We start from the raw sequence: 20,484 nt of genomic DNA, 5'->3' as shown, positions 1-20,484 counted from the left end.
TCTTGCCCGAAACCCGAACAAAATACCTACACCGAATCCTGTCCGAACCCGACAAAATCCGAACCCGAACCCAAATCGAAATACATAGAGTAGGATTTGGTCACACTCTCTAAACCCGGACTGACCCGAGCCCGACCTGATAATTTAACCCTAAACCCGTCAAAAGGGCTAAAAAACCCGAAACCGAACCCAGACCGAAATCAAACCCCAAATCCGGTTTCAATTGCATACTACTAATCTCATATAAAAGAATGAGTTAGATAAATATTTGGATTATGATCTCATTTATGTTTACAATTATAAGTTATTTAATATATTAGATTATGAAAAAAATTATGTCGGGATTTCTAATTTTTTCAGTAATTGCACGTGATCATGTGTCTATAGTTCATTCCGAGTCTATCTATTTTTAAATCATATCAAATAATTATGTCCAAATATAGGTGATAATTACTTCTAAGTTCATTAGAAGTTTTATTTTGTTTGAAAGATTGGTAGATAGCCAAAGAAGGAATAAAATGTAAATATATATTTCAAATAAAATTTCTTATTGTCTTCTTTCTTCATTTATACCGGGCTTTATCCTATCCGAAACCCGAACCCGATCCCGATGGGTACCTGAAATATAGAGTTAGGATAGGGTTTGGTCACATTTCTCAACAAAATACCCGACTCCGAACTCGACCCGCTGAAAACCGGTTCGGATTCAGATAACCCGATACCCGTTTAAAACCCAAAAAGTCGGATTTAAGCCGGGTCGGGTACCCGTTTGGACATCCCTACTTATAATCATCTACATTTACATTTAAAAATGCATATAATGAAAAAACTAAAAATATTATACCTCCAATATTTTGTAGAGGCATTTGACACTAGTCGTTAAGTCTAAACCCCAAATCACTAGACACTAAACCCAAAATCTTTATAAACTAGACCCTAAGTCTAAACCCTAAACCCTAACCCCTATAAACTAGACTCTAAGCCTAAACTCTAAACCTTAAGACACTAAACCCTAACCCCTATAAACTAGACCCTAAATCTAAACCCTAAACCAACCCATTGCATTTAATAGTAGTTAATAAAACCCACAAAATAAATAATCAAATGCACTTTGTATCTGTATTTTAAAATGCGTGGTGTGTATGCATTTTAAAATGTATAAGTTTATAACGTGGTGCATCTACATTTTAAAATATATAAGTTTATAACATAGTGCATCTGCATTTTAAAATGTATACGTTTATAACGTGGTGCATCTGCATTTTAAAATGGTTGCATTCAGTAAACGTTTTTCATAGAATCTGCAAGTGTATCCATACAATTCAAAACCATTGATTTTAAGATTTAAGATGGGGGATTTACAAATTTATAAAATAAGGAGAGAGTCATGTGCATCAAAACTGACATGGCAAGCATCAGATATACGAGGTGTTGAGGAAGAAGTACAGTCAAGTAAAAGAAAAAAATATACTATTAATACCATTGATAATCACAAACCGAAACTGTTGAACATCAACCAAGTAAAAGTAAGGTGTTCTCCTACACCTTCCATAAAAAATTACACACTCCCACAACTTTGTCAAAGTAAATTTACATTTTATAACTCTGTATAATTCTATGCCCAAACAAAAGATAATGCAAAGGAATTTAATAAACTCACACACACAAATGTAGTTTTTCAAACAATTCTTTCTCATTCATGATTCTTGATCGCTCCTACAAACCATTAAATCTGTATCAGCGAGCCCGAACTTGCTGATGTGAACCCAAAGAAAAATTAGGATCTAAGATGATCTGTGCCTCTACTGCTGCCTCTACTATAGGAGATTTGTTCATTGCTCTCCAAATAGTGCCTTGCTCATTAGATGATCAGGAATTGTTTTGGCTCATAGATTAGCATCATGCGCTTTTAAGAAGATATTAAATTGAGAGAAAATTAAAAGAATGATGATTGCATAAACTTAAAAAAGTTATGTAAAGAAGAAGAACAAAAAATAAATTAAGGGTAGTTATTTATCTACTAAGTAGTTATTTTGCAAGGGAGAAAAAATAAAGAAATTATCTCAAAAAATCACAGGTGGCGGGCTAGTCTTAAGTCAAAAGTCCAAATTCTAATAATTTTCTATAAAACAATACTTATGCGGATGAAAAGAAATTAGGGGTATTAAAACTCAAAAAAATTATTGGTCTGGCTTTTAAGTTGTTTTTTTTCTTAAACCAGGCTCTCTAGCCCAATTTCTTGGTTTAGATTTAGCCATATTCAAGTGACGTGGACAAAAAGTCATTTGGTTGGTTTCTGTCTCATTTCTTCTTTTCTTCTCTTCGTCCCTCTCTTTTTCTCTCTCCCTCTCCACGCCCACTCAATCTCTCTCTCTCCCTTCTCCACTCCTCCCTCTTTGCTGCATAGCAGTATACTAATTTATATACTAATACATTAATACATAGTTATGTTATAGTTCATAGGCATACTATAGACTTTAGGAAATCTTTTAGAAGAACAACTATACAAGCTTTCTCTTAAACGTTAACGGACATGATATCTTGAATAGTTTATATAGTGCTTTGAACAACTTTTTCATTTATGCTTATTACATGGTGAGGGCAAAACACTAAATAAATTGTTTAAAATACTAAATAAACTGCATCAAGACACTATATTACTATAGAGTTGAGGGAATCCTTCACACTAATAATAACTGTTTATTTCCATCATTAATGATTATTACATGCACATGCAGGTAACATACTACCAATGCCTAAAATATTGCTGATATATCCGATATATCACCGATATATATATCGTTTTTTTGGTGCACCGATATCAATATATCCGATATATATCCACTGAATATTGAATTTTTTTCCGATATATATTGGAATTTCCGATATAAAATGTTATATCGCCGATATAACCGATATATGTGATATTTACAATATATATTGTTTGACTTTTTGGCCATTTTTTAATATAAATATTTGATATTTCCAATATTTTTTGATATTTTTTGACCGATATTTTTTATATTTTAAATAGTTTGGACTGGTCACAAAAAAAATTGATATATCCGATATTTCCGATATATCCGGTATATATATCAGTTTTTAAGTACACCAAAATATTAACCGAATTCGATATTTTGGGTTCACATTTAAAGACACTTTCACATTTTCTCTGGTGAACACCCATTGTTTCTGCTAAATATATATGGTATCGATTCTCAAATATGCACATCGATTAGTAAAAGGAATCGGAGGGGACAAGGTTACCATACATTCATCGTGCATGCTGATCAATTATTCATCATGAAGCACGAATATACAATTCACTTAAACTCAATACAAAGGATAAACATTCATCAAGACAACCAATCCCATCAATCAAACTTTAGACCATCCAATTAGAGAAAAAATTGCGCCAAAGATATCACCGTTGAGGAGGGCTGTCAGAAGTCTCTGTTTTCGGGGAGTAAATGGTGGATACCTTATTGGTGCATCACCTACAAATCCACGGTACATAACTGCCTTCTTGTGACTGAAGGCATCAAATGAGAACTTTCCATGGTACGCACCCACTCCACTCTCTCCAACTCCTCCAAAAGGTAGTGTATGAGCCGTTAGCTGCAACCAAATAAGAAACAAAAAAGGAAGTTGGGATGATTAGTTCCTGGAAAAGTGTGCGACTGTCCAGGGGACACATTATGCCCCCTCTCAGCCATCCCAGATACCATCTTAGAGTAAGTACTTTAGAATGGTGAAAATCTACACCCACATTCCCACTTATCTAAGAACAAACCCAACAAAGTGAACACCAAGACCTATATTGTTGTATTGAATGTCACACTTCACCTGTATTGCATATGCATGCATTTGTATTAAATTACTATGGGAATATAATTACATGGATGACAGTGTCGTTGACGATCATCCCTCCAGAAGAGATGGTGCTAACAAACTTCTGCTCAAGTTTTTTGTCTTTCGTGAAAAGATAAGCTGCAAGAGGCTTATCTTTAGATAGAATCAAATCAAAGCTTTCTTCCAAGTTGTCGACCTACATCAAACCAAGAAGAATGATGAAATTATTGTAAATGCCTCGCGTCCAAGATACTTGCATGAAGAGATGATTGATCGAAAAGTAATTGAACACTTTCTCATCTGTACATAATCAAACTTGAGAAGGAAAACAAAAAAGAGAAAAGATGAAGGTTTCAGAAGCAGCCTGGGCTCTCACAGTGACAATGGGAAGTAATGGACCAAAAATCTCCTCTTGCATGATTAGAGAGTCTTGAGGAACATCCAACAAAATGGTGGGAGCAATTTTTCTGCATTGGCAGCAAAACACATAATCAGTCTAACCTGATCTATTTTTTTAAGACAAAGATTTCATGAGCCAATGCAGTCATGGAAAACTCACAGGCGTTTTTCATCACGCTGGCCTCCATAGACAATCTTATCAGAAACCTTATCCTCATCCAAGAACTTTGTCAAGCGTGCAAAGTGATTGGAGTTCACAACACGCGATATTTCTTTTGATTCCATAGGATCTTTCCCGTAGAATTCCTCCAATCTACTTCGTAAAGCATCTACCTGATAGAATGACAGAACTAATGAAAGAATGAAACAAAAATGATTTATTCAGAATGCTTGTACATCTCTTCCACTATAAATTCTTACCAACTTCGGAGCCGAAAGCTTTCGTTGGTAATAATGTAATCAGGAGCAATGCAAGCTTGCCCATTGTTGCATGCCCACTTTCCATAGGCAATACGCCTGCTTGCAACCTTTGCATCATAAAAATAAGGTCAGCCTGCTTTTGCAGTGAATATGGGACGCAAAATAAATGTGAAATGATTTTTTACCTTTAAGTCGATGTTTGAGTCAACTATGACAGGAGATTTCCCTCCGAGCTCTAGAACTACAGGTGTGAGGTGCTTTGCAGCAGCACTCATTATAATACGCGCCACTCGACCATTACCTACAGAAATTGAGATTATCCATTATTTATGATATAAAATTCAAAATCAACGAATGAGCGACCACAGGCTGTTCTAAGAAGAGAGGAAGACGGAGAAAAAAGCTTCTAAGACTTGAAAATAACCTCCATCTGATTTTATCCAAGTCTGCCTTATGTATGGAAATCCCGAAAACTATTTCTATAATGCTATGAATAATATAAACAGATGCAATATTATACACTTCCAACATTTCATGGTCTATTACAATACCCTCTAGAATCCCCAGACCCTAAGAAGCAAAACTGATTTTCTTATCATGCAATCATCCTCCCCAGATTTAGTCTACTGGAACGTATGACCCTACCAGAAACAGAGTAGCAATGGAAAGATTACAGATACTTCGCTTATAGTTTAGACATTTTTGCTAGGTCTGAAGATCAATCTTATATGCGTTCGTTTAAGGATGATACGGAGGGATTAAAGCAAAATCAAACAATAAGCCACTCCTCATATTCAAGTGGAGCTTAACCGACTGCAAAAATTTCTTAAGTAAATAGTCAACTCAAGCAAAAGGTATCAAGTGAACTTTCCATTACCAAGCGTTAACAGAAGAAACAATTTCCCTCTTAAAATACATAAATGACAAGGAATTGATACTAAAATCTATATCGTAGTATTTAAGATTCATAGAGAATTTTAAAGGTATAGAAAGTCAATATTATATGTTGCAGTCATCTAACAAGAAAAGGTATAGGATATCAAAATTACCCGTGTAGAATATTTTGTCCCACTTCTGTTCTAGCAGTGCAGCTGTTTCAGGAACCGCACCCTCAACAACTCTTATGGAAGAAGTATCTAGGTATTTTTCTATGAATCTTGCAAGTAATGAAGATGATGCAGGAGCAATTTCTGATGGTTTAAGAACCACTGCATTTCCAGCTGCAATAGCTCCAATCATTGGATCAAGAGATAACACTGGAAGGAAATTGAAGAGAAGTTAGAAAATTAACTTTCATGGTCACATACGAATTAATTAAGAGAAAATATAACAGAATATCTAAACAAAATTTCAAAGAACAGACCAAATGACAAAAATGAAAGGAATAGGTTCTAAATTGGAAAAGACAGTTTAGCAATGAACAAGAACCATACATATATCTAGCATAAACTACAAACTCAAATTCGAGCAGTAGAAGGGAAACAAATGAAGAAGGGTTGATCAGAATGAGGATATTTTGGTTCAGCCACTAGTTTAATATCTCTTTGTCCAAGAGGTAAAGGAGAAAATCAAAAGAAAGGAAGACAAAGGAACTTTTAATTGAAAGCTGAGGCAACTCCCATGGGACTTACAGCCTCGATGGAGAGTTTGCCTAAGTAAGTTACATTATGTCAGAATCACCTCCATTTGGAGGGAGAGCAGTGTTGCTGCTGATTTAGTTGCTAAAGTTGCTGCAACTCTTCAACCTAATGAGAGTCAAGTGTTTGAGGGAAAGCCACCATGGCTGCTAAGATGGGAGGCTCCCTATGAGGTTTGCTTGATTGTAATGTTGGTATTAGACCATCACTTTATGTGATGTTCTTGTGTCCATTTAGCTTTGAATAGAACAGGTATGACTGTATGACCTGTTCACACAGCTTCTGCAACTCTTTGTAAATGTTCATATATTATTCCTCTTACCAAGCAAAAAAAAAAACAGAAAGCTGAGGCAAAACGAGCGAACTGCATATTCCTCTATAGTTCGAAGACACGGCTGAAGCATACGCAAAGGGAATGATAAAAAGTTAAATATTGAGTATGATATCCATTTGGACTTGCTGATTACTCATAAACATGTGAAGGAAATGAATCCCTGTTATGATGAACACTCATGTGACAAAACTAAGGATTAATACCATTACTAACAAAAAGCATGGCACAAATAACTTCAATTAACAGCACATAATCATTGGTAGACATTCAAGGATTTCTACATAGAGATAGGCACTTAAGTAAGACTACAACATACAGTCATACATTTAGGTGCACTTAAGTAAGATTTCAAGGAATGCCACATACTGATAGGATAGTTCCATGTCGAAATGACCAATACAACTCCTAGTGGTTCAGACACAATTTCTGCTGATGCTGGAAACGTTGTAATTGAAGTTTTGACCTGCAAAAATGTTAAAATCTTTTATAGCATAGCGTTTTCTCTAACTCAAACAATGTTCCAAACTGTATGATGGTCATATAACATTACCTTTTCCGGCTTCATCCAATGTTTTAGTTCTTTAAGAGCAACTTTACATGAGGTCTTTATAAAGGAAATCTGCATTACAAACCAAAATATATCATAATTAATTTTGAGCTGAATATTCTTAGAAAACAAAAGAAAATGTAGTACACATTAATACAAATAATTTTTGGTCGTATATATAGCTATATTGTTTTGCATACACCGGATACATTCAGCTAAAAATAAAGGGTTTTACTTCAATACAAGTTTCCATTGTCGCCCAAGGATGAAATTGTCTTTGCAAAGGCGTTTACTCCACATTTTAAGTCTCACCAAAATTCACAATAAAAACAAAGATCCCAATTATATGTTACAGTTAACCACCCAATTCAAACTAGATTCTAGCCTATATCTCAAATCATTCATGCACCAAAATATCCAACCATCATCAACATTGATATAAAAGCCAGACTCATAAGAAAAAACTAGTACTACCCTTAATTTACTCAAAATTAAGTTAAAAGAAATCGAACCTCGGAGAAGAAAGTCTCGAAGCTATGCTTAGAAAGATCCTTAGCAAGAGCTTCAGCAATCTCTGACTCATTTTCATCCATCATCTTAAAAATACTATTTAGCTGAGCCACTCTCCATTCATAACTCTTGGTTACACCCGACCCAAAACTCTTTCTCAACTCCTTGACCAATAAAGAACCACTCTTACTATCAAACTTCTTGTCCTTATTCTCTTCATCAGCCATTATAACAGTCATTCTACCAACTTGTTCAGAACTCACAGAAGCAGATATTCTACTACAGAAGCAAAACAAAGCTTTAAAGTTAGCAAAAACAAAGAAAACAGTGGACAACAGAGAAAGGAGTTGAAATGAATACCGAGAAGAAGAGAACAAATGGTGGGGTGATGATGTGTTGTGCTTAAAGAATCTGCAGGCAAGATAGAGAGAAGGGAAAGTGGCTATAAAAAAACACGAAAACACAAACGTTGGAAGTCAGAAGTGAGGGAGAACAAGTTACTAACTAGTGCGTCAGAGATTTGGATTTGGATTCTCTGTTGGTCCTCGTGCATGCGTGTGTATTTATTAATATTAATAAGCAAAGTACGAAAGCCGTTTTATATGTGGTGATCATTGGCATTTATTCATTTTATTGTAACCAAAATACAAAAATCATTAAGGCAAGTAAAAAATAAAAAATAAAAAATAATTTCCAAGGAGCAAATTTTGTTTGATTTTACTATTAATAAACTTGTTGTTGTAGCTGGATCCATTTTGAATTGTCCATATTATATATCACCAGATTCACCTAACCCATGATTTTTTTTTTTTTGTTGATTATTGAGGTTTTGTAACCCCACTGCCTTTTTTTTTAAAAGGTGTCGCAACCCCACTTCCATAGTCACGTTGTATGTGATCAGATCCGATTTCTTTTGGATCCGATTACAACGTGTCTAGCTGGTCAAAATAATTAAACTTGCAGGTGCCAACTAGTAAAATTAGTAAAGTTGGTAAAAATTTTGGGTGAAAAACGACTAAAAAGAATATCAAACTTTACACTTTTGAAAGTTTGGGGACCAAACCTTTTTTTCTTCTTGACAGACTGTTTGTTTTTTGCAATTTAGGAACTTTTGTCAAATTTCTCTATCATTGTTTCTAATTTGTATTTATTTTTATTTTTTTTTGAAAAATAAAAAATATGCTGACCTATACAACTATAACTCATACGCACACACTTTTTATTGATAGCAATAGGTCTTCCCCAAAGAAGGGGAGGTTTACTCTGACAGCTAAGTAATCTCTGAAAGCTAAATAATACTGAATTACACAGCCATACACCCCTTTAAGGCCCAAATTCTTGACAAGAATCCACTCCTGTTGAGGCACTTTAGCAACCAACAAGTAACAAAGGGTTGTGAAAACAGTGACTTTATGCAAGGACCTCATATTCTTGATGTATTGCCCAAGGACAAGACTGAGTCCATCTTAACTTTCTTTGCCTCCAATGCAAGATGGAAATGGCAAAAGGTAATCATCCACCTTCTGGAATCTTGGTGAAGACCGCACTAACATAAACCCCTTCAATAAGGAAAAATGTGACAAAGTAAAGAGCGACCAACACAATTGAGGTCCTCCAAATCATGAGCATGACCAGTGTCAGCAATATGGTGGTGATTAGCATAACTAGACTGACCACGACTCCAAATACATTGCTGAGATCTTTCCCATCTCCAAACACAAGTACAACGGTGACACAAAGAACCATGAGGATGTAATTAACTTATGGAGAGTAAATCTCCCCTTCTTTGGGGAAGACATATTGTTATCACGTGAGAAGTGTGTGCGTGTGAGTTATAGTTGTACACGTCAGCATATTTTTTATTTTTCGAAAAAATAAAATAAAAAATACAAATTAGAAACACTGTTAGAGAAATTTGACAGAAGTTCCTAAATTGCAAAAAACAAACAGTTTGGTTCCCAAACTGTCAAGAAAAAAAGTTTGGTCCCCAAACTGTCAAAATGTGTAAAATTTGATACTCTTTTTAATCGTTTTTCGAATTTTTGGGTGATAATACTAGAAGTCTAGAGCTTGAACCCTGCTAGCACCAAAGAGTTACTGATTTTATTTAAAATAGACTTGCCAAACAAAAAAAAAAACTAAAACTAAACTTGGTGTGAAAGTGTGATGCTGTAATGGCTGCCATTATATTATAGATTGCTTTTAAAAACTAATACTAATATTATAAATATAGTGGCTAGTTGAACCATCTCTGTCAGTTATATAGTTGAATCATTATGGTTTTTCTTTTTCATTTTTTTCCTCCAAGCTTCACGTACAAGTTATATGTTGTACGAGTTCTTTTTTCTAATGGTTAGGTGATTCAGTCTAAACTAGGTGAAACGGATACAACAAACAAGTTAGATAATATGTGACCTGCAGAATACGTAACTCTCTTAAATCAACTTGCTTAAAAGCCTAAACAATTGAACTGTGTACAATGGTTCTTACTTCTAATTAGGGGTGGGATGGTGTATCTGTTCAACTAAACCGACTGAACTTGAATCAGATTTATAATTGTAATTCATTTTTGATAATCGATAAAATAAATTATGTGTTTCCGATAGCTATATTAAATCCTTAGTTTTGTACTGTTGTCCTAGTTTTCCTTGAGATATCGTGTTGTATATATATATATATACAGATTATGAATTATGATTATCTAACCGGCAATTGAACACTTCTGTTCTTCTAGCTCTTTTATCTATTATATTTGTCAAGAGTTTCTAGTATTTTGTAGCTTGATATATTAGAACAATTTCACCAATGTTAGTAGAAATTGACAATTACTTAAAGATAACAATGAAAAAGATGCAGAAATATAATAGAAGTGATACTGACGTCCAAACCAGAACTTCAACAAAAACAGTAAGAAACAGATTAGTCGTGCCTAAATAGTCTAAGAGTGCGAGTTACGTTGCAAATATGGCAGCGATCGGGTCGGAATCAGATCGGATATGGCTATATCTGAATCTGAATCCGAATAATTTCACAGTATTCGAATCCGAATTTGAACCCGATTATATCCGAATTTTAATATTCGAACCCGACTAACCCGATCGGATAACACTAAAAATTAAAAAAAAAACCCAAAAATTATATCCGAATCCGAACCCAAATCCGACCCGAATACATAAACGGATATAAAAATCAACCTGAACCTGATGTATTCGGTAATCGGGTCGGATCTGATTCAGATCTACCCGACCCAATTCCCTGCCCTAGTTGCAAACCATATAATGTATGCGTTAATTTGACATTATTAGAAATACTCAAATACTTGGGTCGTCTCTCAAATCTCACTACACTGCACCTATATTTTTAAAGAAAAAGTCACGGTATTCCTTTAGTTGGCCTCAGATGAAAATAAAAATAATAAGCAATATTTGAGACCAGTTAAGTGCTTGCATTGTAAATAATTTACTTCCAATGTGTTAGTATTTATGCAGCATTTATGAAAGGGTATAGCATCAATACTTAGCAAGTTAGCCTTACTAACAAACTTGTCATAAAGAGGGGGGAATGAAACATATTAATCCTTGGAAATGACTTACTTCCACAGAAGTACAATGTGATATAAGGTAGAATAAGTGAAGATTTGGAACTAAAACTTGAAGCTAAAAAGAAGTACCTGTACTCATAAAAGAGCTCAATGCTTAGGCTGGGGAAGATGATGAAAGCAGCAGAAGGGGTAACCCGTTTAAGTAAGGTTTGGAACAAGGGAGTTGATACAGCAGAGGTGATGGGTGGACGACGAAAACAGTTCTCCTGCCCCCCACGATGAAGGGTAGATATGCAGATAGGGATGGTGATTGTTTTGAACGTTTCTGCGTCCATGGCTCCACGCCATATGCAACAAATGAGTTATTTTGGTTTTTACCAATAATTGAATATACATTTCTGTCTTATAGCAACTTGTGACTCGTATAATGTACACAAGGTAAACTAAAACCACAATGTAAACGACGTTGGTGAGGAAGAGAGCAGAGATGAGCTCATGCATGATGCAGCCATTCGATTTTATTAAGGCTGAGGCTGTGTTTTGTTCGTGAAATCAGGATAGAGAAAAATATAATAAGTGTACAACTCTGTTCACATAAAATGGAACCTAAATCACATATTTTAAGCGTATGAAAATTAAGGAACACAACTTTTGTTGGTAAATTAAGGAATACGACTTATGCCATTTTTAAAATAAATCCCAAAATCTTTGGAGTGTGAGTGTGTGACATTTTCACACTGACATTTGATAGGAACAAAAACCACGAGCTTTGGTGGGCTCGAAGTGCTAATTGCTAGGGAAGAAACCACTGGTGAAGGGTAGATAAAAGCCTAATAAAAGTTGGATCAAACGTAAAATTAGACAAAAGCAAAACCGCCATTAGTTTCCTACTTTCCTTCACCTTCCTAGTTTCCGTCACTTACAATTTAACTGTTGAGGATCTAATGAAATTGAATGGACCTATCAAAGAAAGAAAATCCCTTGGGGCTGATGGCCTCGATGCTTGTCTTTTACAAGGGGCAAAAGTCCAATGAAAATATTTTGTGTGCCTACTTGCCATTCTCCTTCATTGATTCAAAAGATTTGTAATGTTCCGTAGAAAATATTGATTGAATGAGTTCTAAAGATCGTCAAGAACCCTTGTCCCAAGGGAAAAAATAGCCAAAAAGGTATATGAACTTATTTTGAAATTTCAATTGAGGTAATATATTTTTTTTTCGTCGATTAGGTAACGTACTTAAGTAATTCGTCAATAAAGGTAACCTGTTACCATTCTGTCCAAATTTAGTATACGTGGCTATGATTTTCACATGTGTCATTCATTTTTTATTTCAAATATACACAAATAATAAGTAAAAAAAACAATTACACATCAGATAAATTTAACACGTGTTTATCACAAATTCGTCAATAAAGGTAACCTGTTACCATTCCGTCCAAATTTAGTATACGTGGCTATGATTTTCACATGTGTCATTCATTTTTTATTTCAAATATACACAAATAATAAGTAAAAAAAAACAATTACACATCAGATAAATTTAACACGTGTTTATCACAAAAAAATCAAAAAAGGTCAACACAACAAAAAAGTCAACACGTGGCAGATGCTACATGTTTTGTATCATCGTGCTACACGTCATATATCATTGTGTAAAAGGGTAATACATGTCATAAACCATGATGATACATGACATGTATCATCCGCCCCTCAATTTGTTGAGTTGTAAATAATTAAACAATTAAAAGATTTAAAAAATATTTATTAATAAAAGATATAAATTTGGATGGACAGATAATATATTATCTCAATTGAAATTCCAGGATAAATTGATATACCTTTTTGACTATTTTGCTGTATTTCTTAAAAGCTAAATCTATGGTGCGCAGGTTGTATGGTATGCTATCAAATTTGGGCTACTCATACCAAGGGGTGCGTGTGTATTGTATCGCAAAAGTCCAAATCCAAAGGCCCACATTACCTGCGCACCATACATCTCGCGCACTGAAGACATGCTCTTTCTTAAAGGGACACCGACTCTTCGATCAAATCATTGTGGCCCACGAAAATGTTCACAAAATAACTGTGAACACCAGGGGCCTAGTGCATCACCACATACACAAAATCTCATCTGCCAAAGCCAAATTTCGAATTTTGACCATGCATGACTCATCTTGAGTTGAACGACATAATAATGTGGACAGAAGAGAATGAAAGGGAAAGTGTAAGAGGAGAGAGGAAGGGAAAGTAAGTGAAGAGGTTTTAGAGAAGAGAGATGCTTTCACTAAAACTGGTACGTTCTCTAGTTTTAGGAGACACCATTAACTTAACAAATCAACGTAATCATAAACATGCAGACCATCAAAGTAGAAAACTTCACACAAAAACAAAGACCATCCCATTTCTTATCTTTCTTCCAACAAATGAAGTCATCAAAGATACATATAGACTATGTACCATAGCTAGAGACATGGGTATGAACTTACATCCCAACCCCTCACTTTCTCATATCATATTCTCATGGCCATCAACTTCTTCATCATTATGGTCATCGACATCATCATCCACATGGTCAATGTCTAATGATTTTGTTCCACTTCCTTTTCCTTCTTTTGCCAATGCTTCATTAACTCATCTTACTTCCTTTGTTCATCTCTCTAGAGGTTTTTTCAAGCTTGGTTTTTGCAAACTCAAGAAGAATGAGAGTGTGAATGAGAATATTAACATTTGGGATTGTTCTTCACTTTCCCTTTTTTCTAAGGTGAGTGGTGATAGAATTAATAGTATGGAGAGGTTTTCTAGTGTTCTGGTTGGAAGGGGTTGGACTATGTTCAAAACTAAGAATGGCTCATCTTTTGTTTCTGGGAATTTTGGGTCTACCTATCCTGTTTCTGTGTATCTCTATAGGAAGGTTGATTCTAGTCGAGTCGAGATTGTAGATTTGAATTGCAATGTCAGTTCCTCTGAGAATGGGAAATTCAGAATTAGGGAGTTGAGATTGCCTAGTTTGGATTTCAGGAATGCCCCTTTAAGGATTTTGCAGTATATACTTCTCATGACTGATGACATCTTCTACCTCGCGTAAATTGGTATGTTTTTATATACTTCTTTGTTCTTTTTAGTGATTTTGTTTATGTTTGCGATGCACACAGATTTTATTATGTTTGTATTGTGTATTTTAAGTTATCATTTGTGTTTGTTTTGATTGAAAACCTAGACATATACTATTTCATAACACATTAGGGGCAATTTTTGAGGTTTCGTGATGTGAATGATATGATCAACATTAGCATATAGTATGTTGCTGTCGAGGTTGCATGTTTCACACTTTTGGCGGTACCTTAGAGGCTTAGATTGCTCCAATTCTGAATATCAGGATGATTTAGTAGAGGTATTACTGTTATTAGTGATAGCATAAATTTTAGAACTGACAATTACTCAACATCTCTGTTACATACATATATCCTTTTGTCATGGACTCCTGGTATAAATGCAAATCGGTGCAAAAAAATTGATTTGGATAAAGTGGTTCTTGTTCATTATCTCGTTCTCAATCATCTTCTTATGTATATTTGTGCTCAAATTCAAATCTTCGACATAATTCCCAAACCTTGCTAAGTACGTAGTGATGTAGTGATGAGAAGGTTTTGGTTTTCTTGGTCACCTAGATATCACTTGTGGTCGACAAATGTCATTGAGCCTTGATTGCATCTTTAACTCATCCTCATCTTCTTGTCGCAACATGGTTCTGCTTGCAGTAGACGGAAAAGTGAACAACAGAAAATGTGAGGTTGAATTGAAATCATCAAATTTAGAAAGTCAGTTATGTCCAATGAAGGTTTAGGTGATGAAAATGTCATATCATCTTTGAACTGTAAATAACCCCAAAGATATTAACGTCTTCTATGACTTGCTAAAATCAGCGGTAACACCCTAAATTCCTTGATTCCATCTATGCGAAATTTTTGGACAAAGGAGTAGTGTCATACACTGAATATTGCATCATATTTTGATTTTTTTTCCCCCATAAAGTCTTTGGAGACAGCTTGAATACAATCCATCCGAATCTGAAATTCAACCATCAGCACTATTCGATTGTCGGAGCTTTTTCAAATCTAATCTATTTGTGTATAGATAGGGAATAGGCAATATGACTTTCAGCTTAGCTGAATGGCTTCAATTCAAATAAGAATCAGAGTGATTTTTCTGTTTTTCTAAGTACTGCTTCTAGAATGCTGACTACATATCAGACCAGCTAACAGATAAATACTGATAGAAAAGAAAAACAGGTGACAATATTTTCCTTTTCTGCCCGTTGGAACTTTTTGTGTTTGTATACGTTGCTTCTGCAGAGTGCAGCAGGTCTTGCGTTGTCTTGATGAATTACACTCGCAGTTCACTCATCCAACCTCTCTCTCATGCTGTTAATGTTTGTGATTACCTAAGTTCCTGTTTCTATCAAGTTTGCTATTTGAGTTAAAAATATCTTACTATATTACTATGTGTTTCTTAAGTTGGGTTTTGAATCTGCATTTACAGGTGTTGCTGGTTAGAGAATAGCTATGATGGGTGGGTGATAGTGGATTCCATAATTGTGAAGGAACTTGATACATCGCCAGTTTTGACAGGATCCCTTGGGATGGATGAATCTTCAACCATGTCCGGAGGAGAAGAACGTAGAGGTGGTAAACTTTCATCAGATGGTCGTGTTAAGGATCACAACCTCCTTGAGTTAGATCCTTTTACAGTCTCCTTAACAGGACTAGCAGTTCAGCAAAGTTAGTTTTGAGGCGTTTCCTTTGAATCTTAAGTAATGAAGCCTGTGCGTTATACCTAAAGTTGCTCCTTGTAATCAATTTTAACATTACCAGTTGACAAACACGAAGATGTCAAACGTTAGATGTGTAAATATTGGCAATTGCTACCACTTACTGATTCTATGTATTCTTCTAAGAAACACTTTGTAGCTATGTCAGTTTCAACTTCTGTAGTAGTAGCAATAATGATGTGACGCACTTCCAGGTACATGCATTTTAGGAATAACAGTTGCAGATAGGTTAACATCCTTAACAATATAAGTTTAAATGACTACTGCACGCCACTGTTTCGTTCTTGAGCCAATCGACACACACCAAGTACCCAATATTTGCTCCGATATCAAAGTTCAGATTATAAACAGACCAAATTTAAGGTATAACAGAGAAACCATTAGTATATACACTTTATGTTATACAATAGATTCCATAATTGCCCTGCAAGGCTCTTATTTTCCAGCTCGTGGACTTGAAAACCCAACCTTTGGCAACAAAGCACGGGCCTAAGAACCCCATTGAATTCAACACAGAATGGGTCACAAAGATCGCTGTACAATGAAATACTCACTATATGCATTACTGCAGCAAAATACTCATTAGCTAGACGAAGAAATCTAACAATTGCGTCAATGCCTTGTAGTTATGATACCTAGTGGATTAAAGCATACAAAGAGAATCATATCTTCATGTTTTATGTGCACCATGAGTTCGTGAAGCCCATATTCCAAATACAAGAAACCAGAAGACAAATAGAATTGCCCAGTAACGCGCAGGTCCATACTTGATTCTGGTAAGCACTATCTGTAATATCCATAATGAAATAAATCAATTTAGCTCTCATCAACTCAGCATATGCAATTGAAAGCTGACAACACAAAGAAAGACTAAATAAAGTTTTAGTATAGACAATTTCACAATTTCTTGGCAATTGCAGTCCAAAGCCTCTGCAGGTTAAAAGAACCTTGGTGCATAGGATTTCTGAAGAAAGAACACTTGCTCCTAAAATAGTTCAGTTCGAGTGTTCAACACCAAAAGGAAGCAGTAACCAATAACTTGCAAGCAAGGATCACGAAACTGTAATGAAGCACCCAACATACATTTCCACGAAAAGAAGAAGAAAATGGAGAAAGCACAGCAAAAGGATTTAAAATAAGCATTTTCATTTCATTAATAAGAGCCTAGCACTAAGCCATTAACTTTACAGTGAAAGAGTAAGATCTATCACGGGAAAAAGACCTTGGTATAGAATAGACTCTTAAAAAGTTAAAGTATTTTGACGACCCTCTCAAACTAAGCTTTCATATAGCGGCATTTTCCAATTGATGAAGACAATGAGATCTCCTGGCAAAGATTTTGCTTGAGAATTTGAGATACTACAATATGGTATCGACAAAAAGGAAAGAGCGATGAACATGTGAGGTACTGATACAACCATGATGAGATTGTGTTGTAATCAAATAAATAATGCAGATAATCATATTGGTATAGAGAGAATGAGATTAATTCGAGGAAATCTCAACCTCCGCATCGGTTTACTAAGGAACCATGACCTCTATTGCAACTCTAAGTTGAACAATAACAAATAACTTTAGCCTACTGGTTAATATTCATTCTACCACTTAAAAAAAAATCAAACAACTAACAGGTACTTACAAAGCGCAGGAAGATCACAACTGTCAGTGCACATACACCTCCAAGGAGGATACGAAGGCCCATCTTTGCAGTCCTCTGCATTGTAAAGGAGGAATTTGTTAGATACAACATATCAAGAAGAGAAACTTTGGAAAGGGTAAAAAAACTGACAAATATATTAGGGGAGGGATCCATATACAACACCTTTTATACAACAATTCATACAACACCATTTTTTAAGTTGAACTAAAAACTGAAATTTTGTGGGTATTATCTTACCACTATAAAAATCACATCCACAAAATTTGAGCTCATTTCGAAATCTCTAACCCTTTCAAAAGTTGATTTGAAAATGTAATTTTATTTAACAGTCAGGATTAAAAATTTTGCAACCCTCTTTTGTCATCTTTAGAAATTTCCAAATGAGCCCATTTTTTTGCAGGATGTTATCCATGGTGGAAAGATAGCATCCACAAAAAATCAAGTCATAAGTGTTATATTTGTAGAGTGAGATGGAGGTCATTGTATAAATTGTTGTATAAAAAATGTTGTATATTGATCTTGTCCCAATATATTAAGTTAACATATTATTTCAGTTTACCCATAAGCTACTGATAACTGATAGAATACCCTTTCGCAGTTCTGCACAAGCTCAATCACATTGAACATGATGTGATCGATATTCGGCAAGGAGATCTATTCTTATATTAATACTGAAAAGAAGATTTTAAATATGAAAGTACTTTAGCCAGATAGGAAGATGATATCATGGAAGGAAGATACAAAAGAAGTTCTCAGTGGGAGGGCAGACTCGTTAAGTAAATTTACAAAAAATAATTTATCGGACAAACCACTATTCTCCATGCACAATACTTGGTTTTACATGGTACGAAAGGAAACAAAATGTGTGTGTGTGTGTGTGTGTGTGTGTGTGTGTGTGTGTGTGTAGATTTTTTTTTTTTTGGGGGGAGGGAGGGATGTAGAACAAATGGAAGATAAACAAGTGAAACTAAAGAAACACCCACCTCAATAGTTTAGAATGAAAATACAAAAGCTTCCTATTTAAAAAATCCATAACAGATTAAACTTACACCTAAGCGTACCTTTCCAACACGAGGAGCAATTAACCATGCCAAAGTAACAGTAAGAAGCCCAGTAGCAACTAGAATGCCAGTAATTTCAACAGCCCACTTGGTCGCACGATTTTCATTGGTAAGAGCGCCCTCCATAGTGTTATTGGCAGAAAGTTCTATAACTCCCTGTGAAACTGTTGTGGAACTATTATGACTGTTATTATTGTTGGTCATATGAATATTGAACCACAGCGCAATCTCACTAAGCCTTTGTCTCCTAATACCAGCAACAGCATCAGGATCTACAGCAGAATTTCTCCGCACATGTGTCGAAGTTGGTTCCCCACTTACAGTCTTTTGCATTAATGTTTCATAGTCTTTTAAAGAAGCCACAACCTTTTCAAAGTCAGAAGGCCTGATATTCACTGCTACACTTCCACAAATTTCACACACAGTGGACCCATAGTTAACAAACCACTTCAATGCACAAGCATAATGAGCAAGTGCAAGATCACTTTTGCAAGAACAACCAAGACCAATCAGCTTATCTTGATGGTGATCAAAACCGGCCTCTAAATCTACACTACAAATGAATATCTCTCCAGTGGGGCTTATGAACTCAGTAACCCCAGACTCACTGCCATAACTTTTAGCTCGAACAATGTCACTTTTAGCACATTTCTGATCTTCCAGCCCATTATCGTCATCGATACTAGAAATATCCTGAGAGGGTGGGCTAATATCCAAAAATCCCAATGCCACATCACCCCTTCTATCAGATTCCACACATTGACACACACGACACGTTGTCAAGGTTCCCTCCATATCTATACTCTGACGCGGTGTCATGACGGTAAGTATATTTTTGTTCACGTTCGACGGGCATAAACCTTCATTCTTATTTCCACCTTTATTTATATCCAACAGATCTTCTTGTAGGCCTATCACATTATATAACTTAATCTGTATTCATCAAGTATGCCTTTTGAACAATTCTAGGCGTCCCATCTTACCATCTATAAGCAAAATAGACTGAAAATAAACACTTGCAACCCAAACAGCCCAAGAAAGCCACTAAAGTAACAATTGTACATAATTTATGTATCAACAGTGGAGATAATTTAAAAAAAACTGAACTTAACTGCAAAAGGGAAGAAGGATTTACCAGTTAATTGACAGATCCAATATTCTCTGTGGACAAAATCAAACTTGTTTTTGAGTTTCTTTGTTGCTTTTCACAAGTGAAGTGCTTTTGTTTTACTTCTACTTACTGGCAAGTAGCAACCAAGTATCACGTGATGAAGTTCAACTGCTCCTGGTTTTAAGACAGCCTATTCTTCTACCTTCTCGTTTAACGCGACACGTCTCACCACGTCCCATGTTAATTAATTTTAACCAGTCCAGTCTTACATTACATGCCAACACGGCAAAATGTGATTCTACGGACAAATTTACACACGCCACATTACTGGCGATGACCATATATATTAAACTTTTATATATGTTCAAAAAGCTTGGAGTAATGTATCAGAAAACACATATCATATGCAGTTTACACATTTTCGATAGCATCATACATCCGACTTTTTAAGACATGGAAATACAATGCGCCCTGCTTTGTTCATTAATTAACTATAGGGAAGCAACTCTAAAGATAAGCTCTAAACACGGAACACCGACATGGAGATCAAGTGCAAAGCAACTGCAAGCTTAGTCGTAGCTAT

At 35.3% G+C, this 20,484-nt stretch overlaps 3 protein-coding genes across 3 annotated transcripts; 1 reads left to right on the top strand and 2 right to left on the bottom strand.

Moving 5' to 3' along the window:
* Window positions 1-3,166: 3,166 nt before the first annotated feature.
* LOC147501163 (aldehyde dehydrogenase family 3 member H1-like) lies at window positions 3,167-11,551 on the bottom strand. The gene is given in 13 exon segments (XM_086606192.1): window positions 3,167-3,618; window positions 3,899-4,048; window positions 4,229-4,319; window positions 4,412-4,584; window positions 4,672-4,683; window positions 4,686-4,778; window positions 4,857-4,972; window positions 5,721-5,927; window positions 7,009-7,105; window positions 7,193-7,261; window positions 7,702-7,978; window positions 8,060-8,110; window positions 11,370-11,551. Coding segments are annotated over 11 exon segments (1,485 nt in total). The 5' UTR covers window positions 7,939-7,978; window positions 8,060-8,110; window positions 11,370-11,551; the 3' UTR covers window positions 3,167-3,378.
* A 1,835-nt stretch (window positions 11,552-13,386) lies between these two features.
* LOC147501162 (uncharacterized) lies at window positions 13,387-16,223 on the top strand. Its single transcript, XM_086606195.1, has 2 exons — window positions 13,387-14,330; window positions 15,781-16,223. The coding sequence occupies exon 1, from the start codon at window positions 13,517-13,519 to the stop codon at window positions 14,324-14,326; it is 810 nt and encodes a 269-aa protein (XP_086462321.1). The 5' UTR covers window positions 13,387-13,516; the 3' UTR covers window positions 14,327-14,330; window positions 15,781-16,223.
* A 163-nt stretch (window positions 16,224-16,386) lies between these two features.
* On the bottom strand, window positions 16,387-20,113 carry LOC147501161 (uncharacterized). The gene is made up of 4 exons (XM_086606193.1): window positions 19,926-20,113; window positions 18,791-19,776; window positions 17,709-17,783; window positions 16,387-16,856 (listed from the first exon to the last, which is right to left on the bottom strand). The coding sequence occupies exons 2-4, from the start codon at window positions 19,607-19,609 to the stop codon at window positions 16,740-16,742; spliced, it is 1,011 nt and encodes a 336-aa protein (XP_086462319.1). The 5' UTR covers window positions 19,610-19,776; window positions 19,926-20,113; the 3' UTR covers window positions 16,387-16,739.
* Window positions 20,114-20,484: the final 371 nt, after the last annotated feature.

The sequence above is a fragment of the Coptis chinensis genome, chromosome 4, assembly GCF_015680905.1.
Source record: "Coptis chinensis isolate HL-2020 chromosome 4, ASM1568090v1, whole genome shotgun sequence".
NCBI classification, from domain to species: Eukaryota; Viridiplantae; Streptophyta; class Magnoliopsida; order Ranunculales; family Ranunculaceae; genus Coptis; species Coptis chinensis.
The sequence above is the reverse complement of the archived record's forward strand: the minus strand, read 5'-3'. Positions and strand labels throughout refer to the sequence as shown.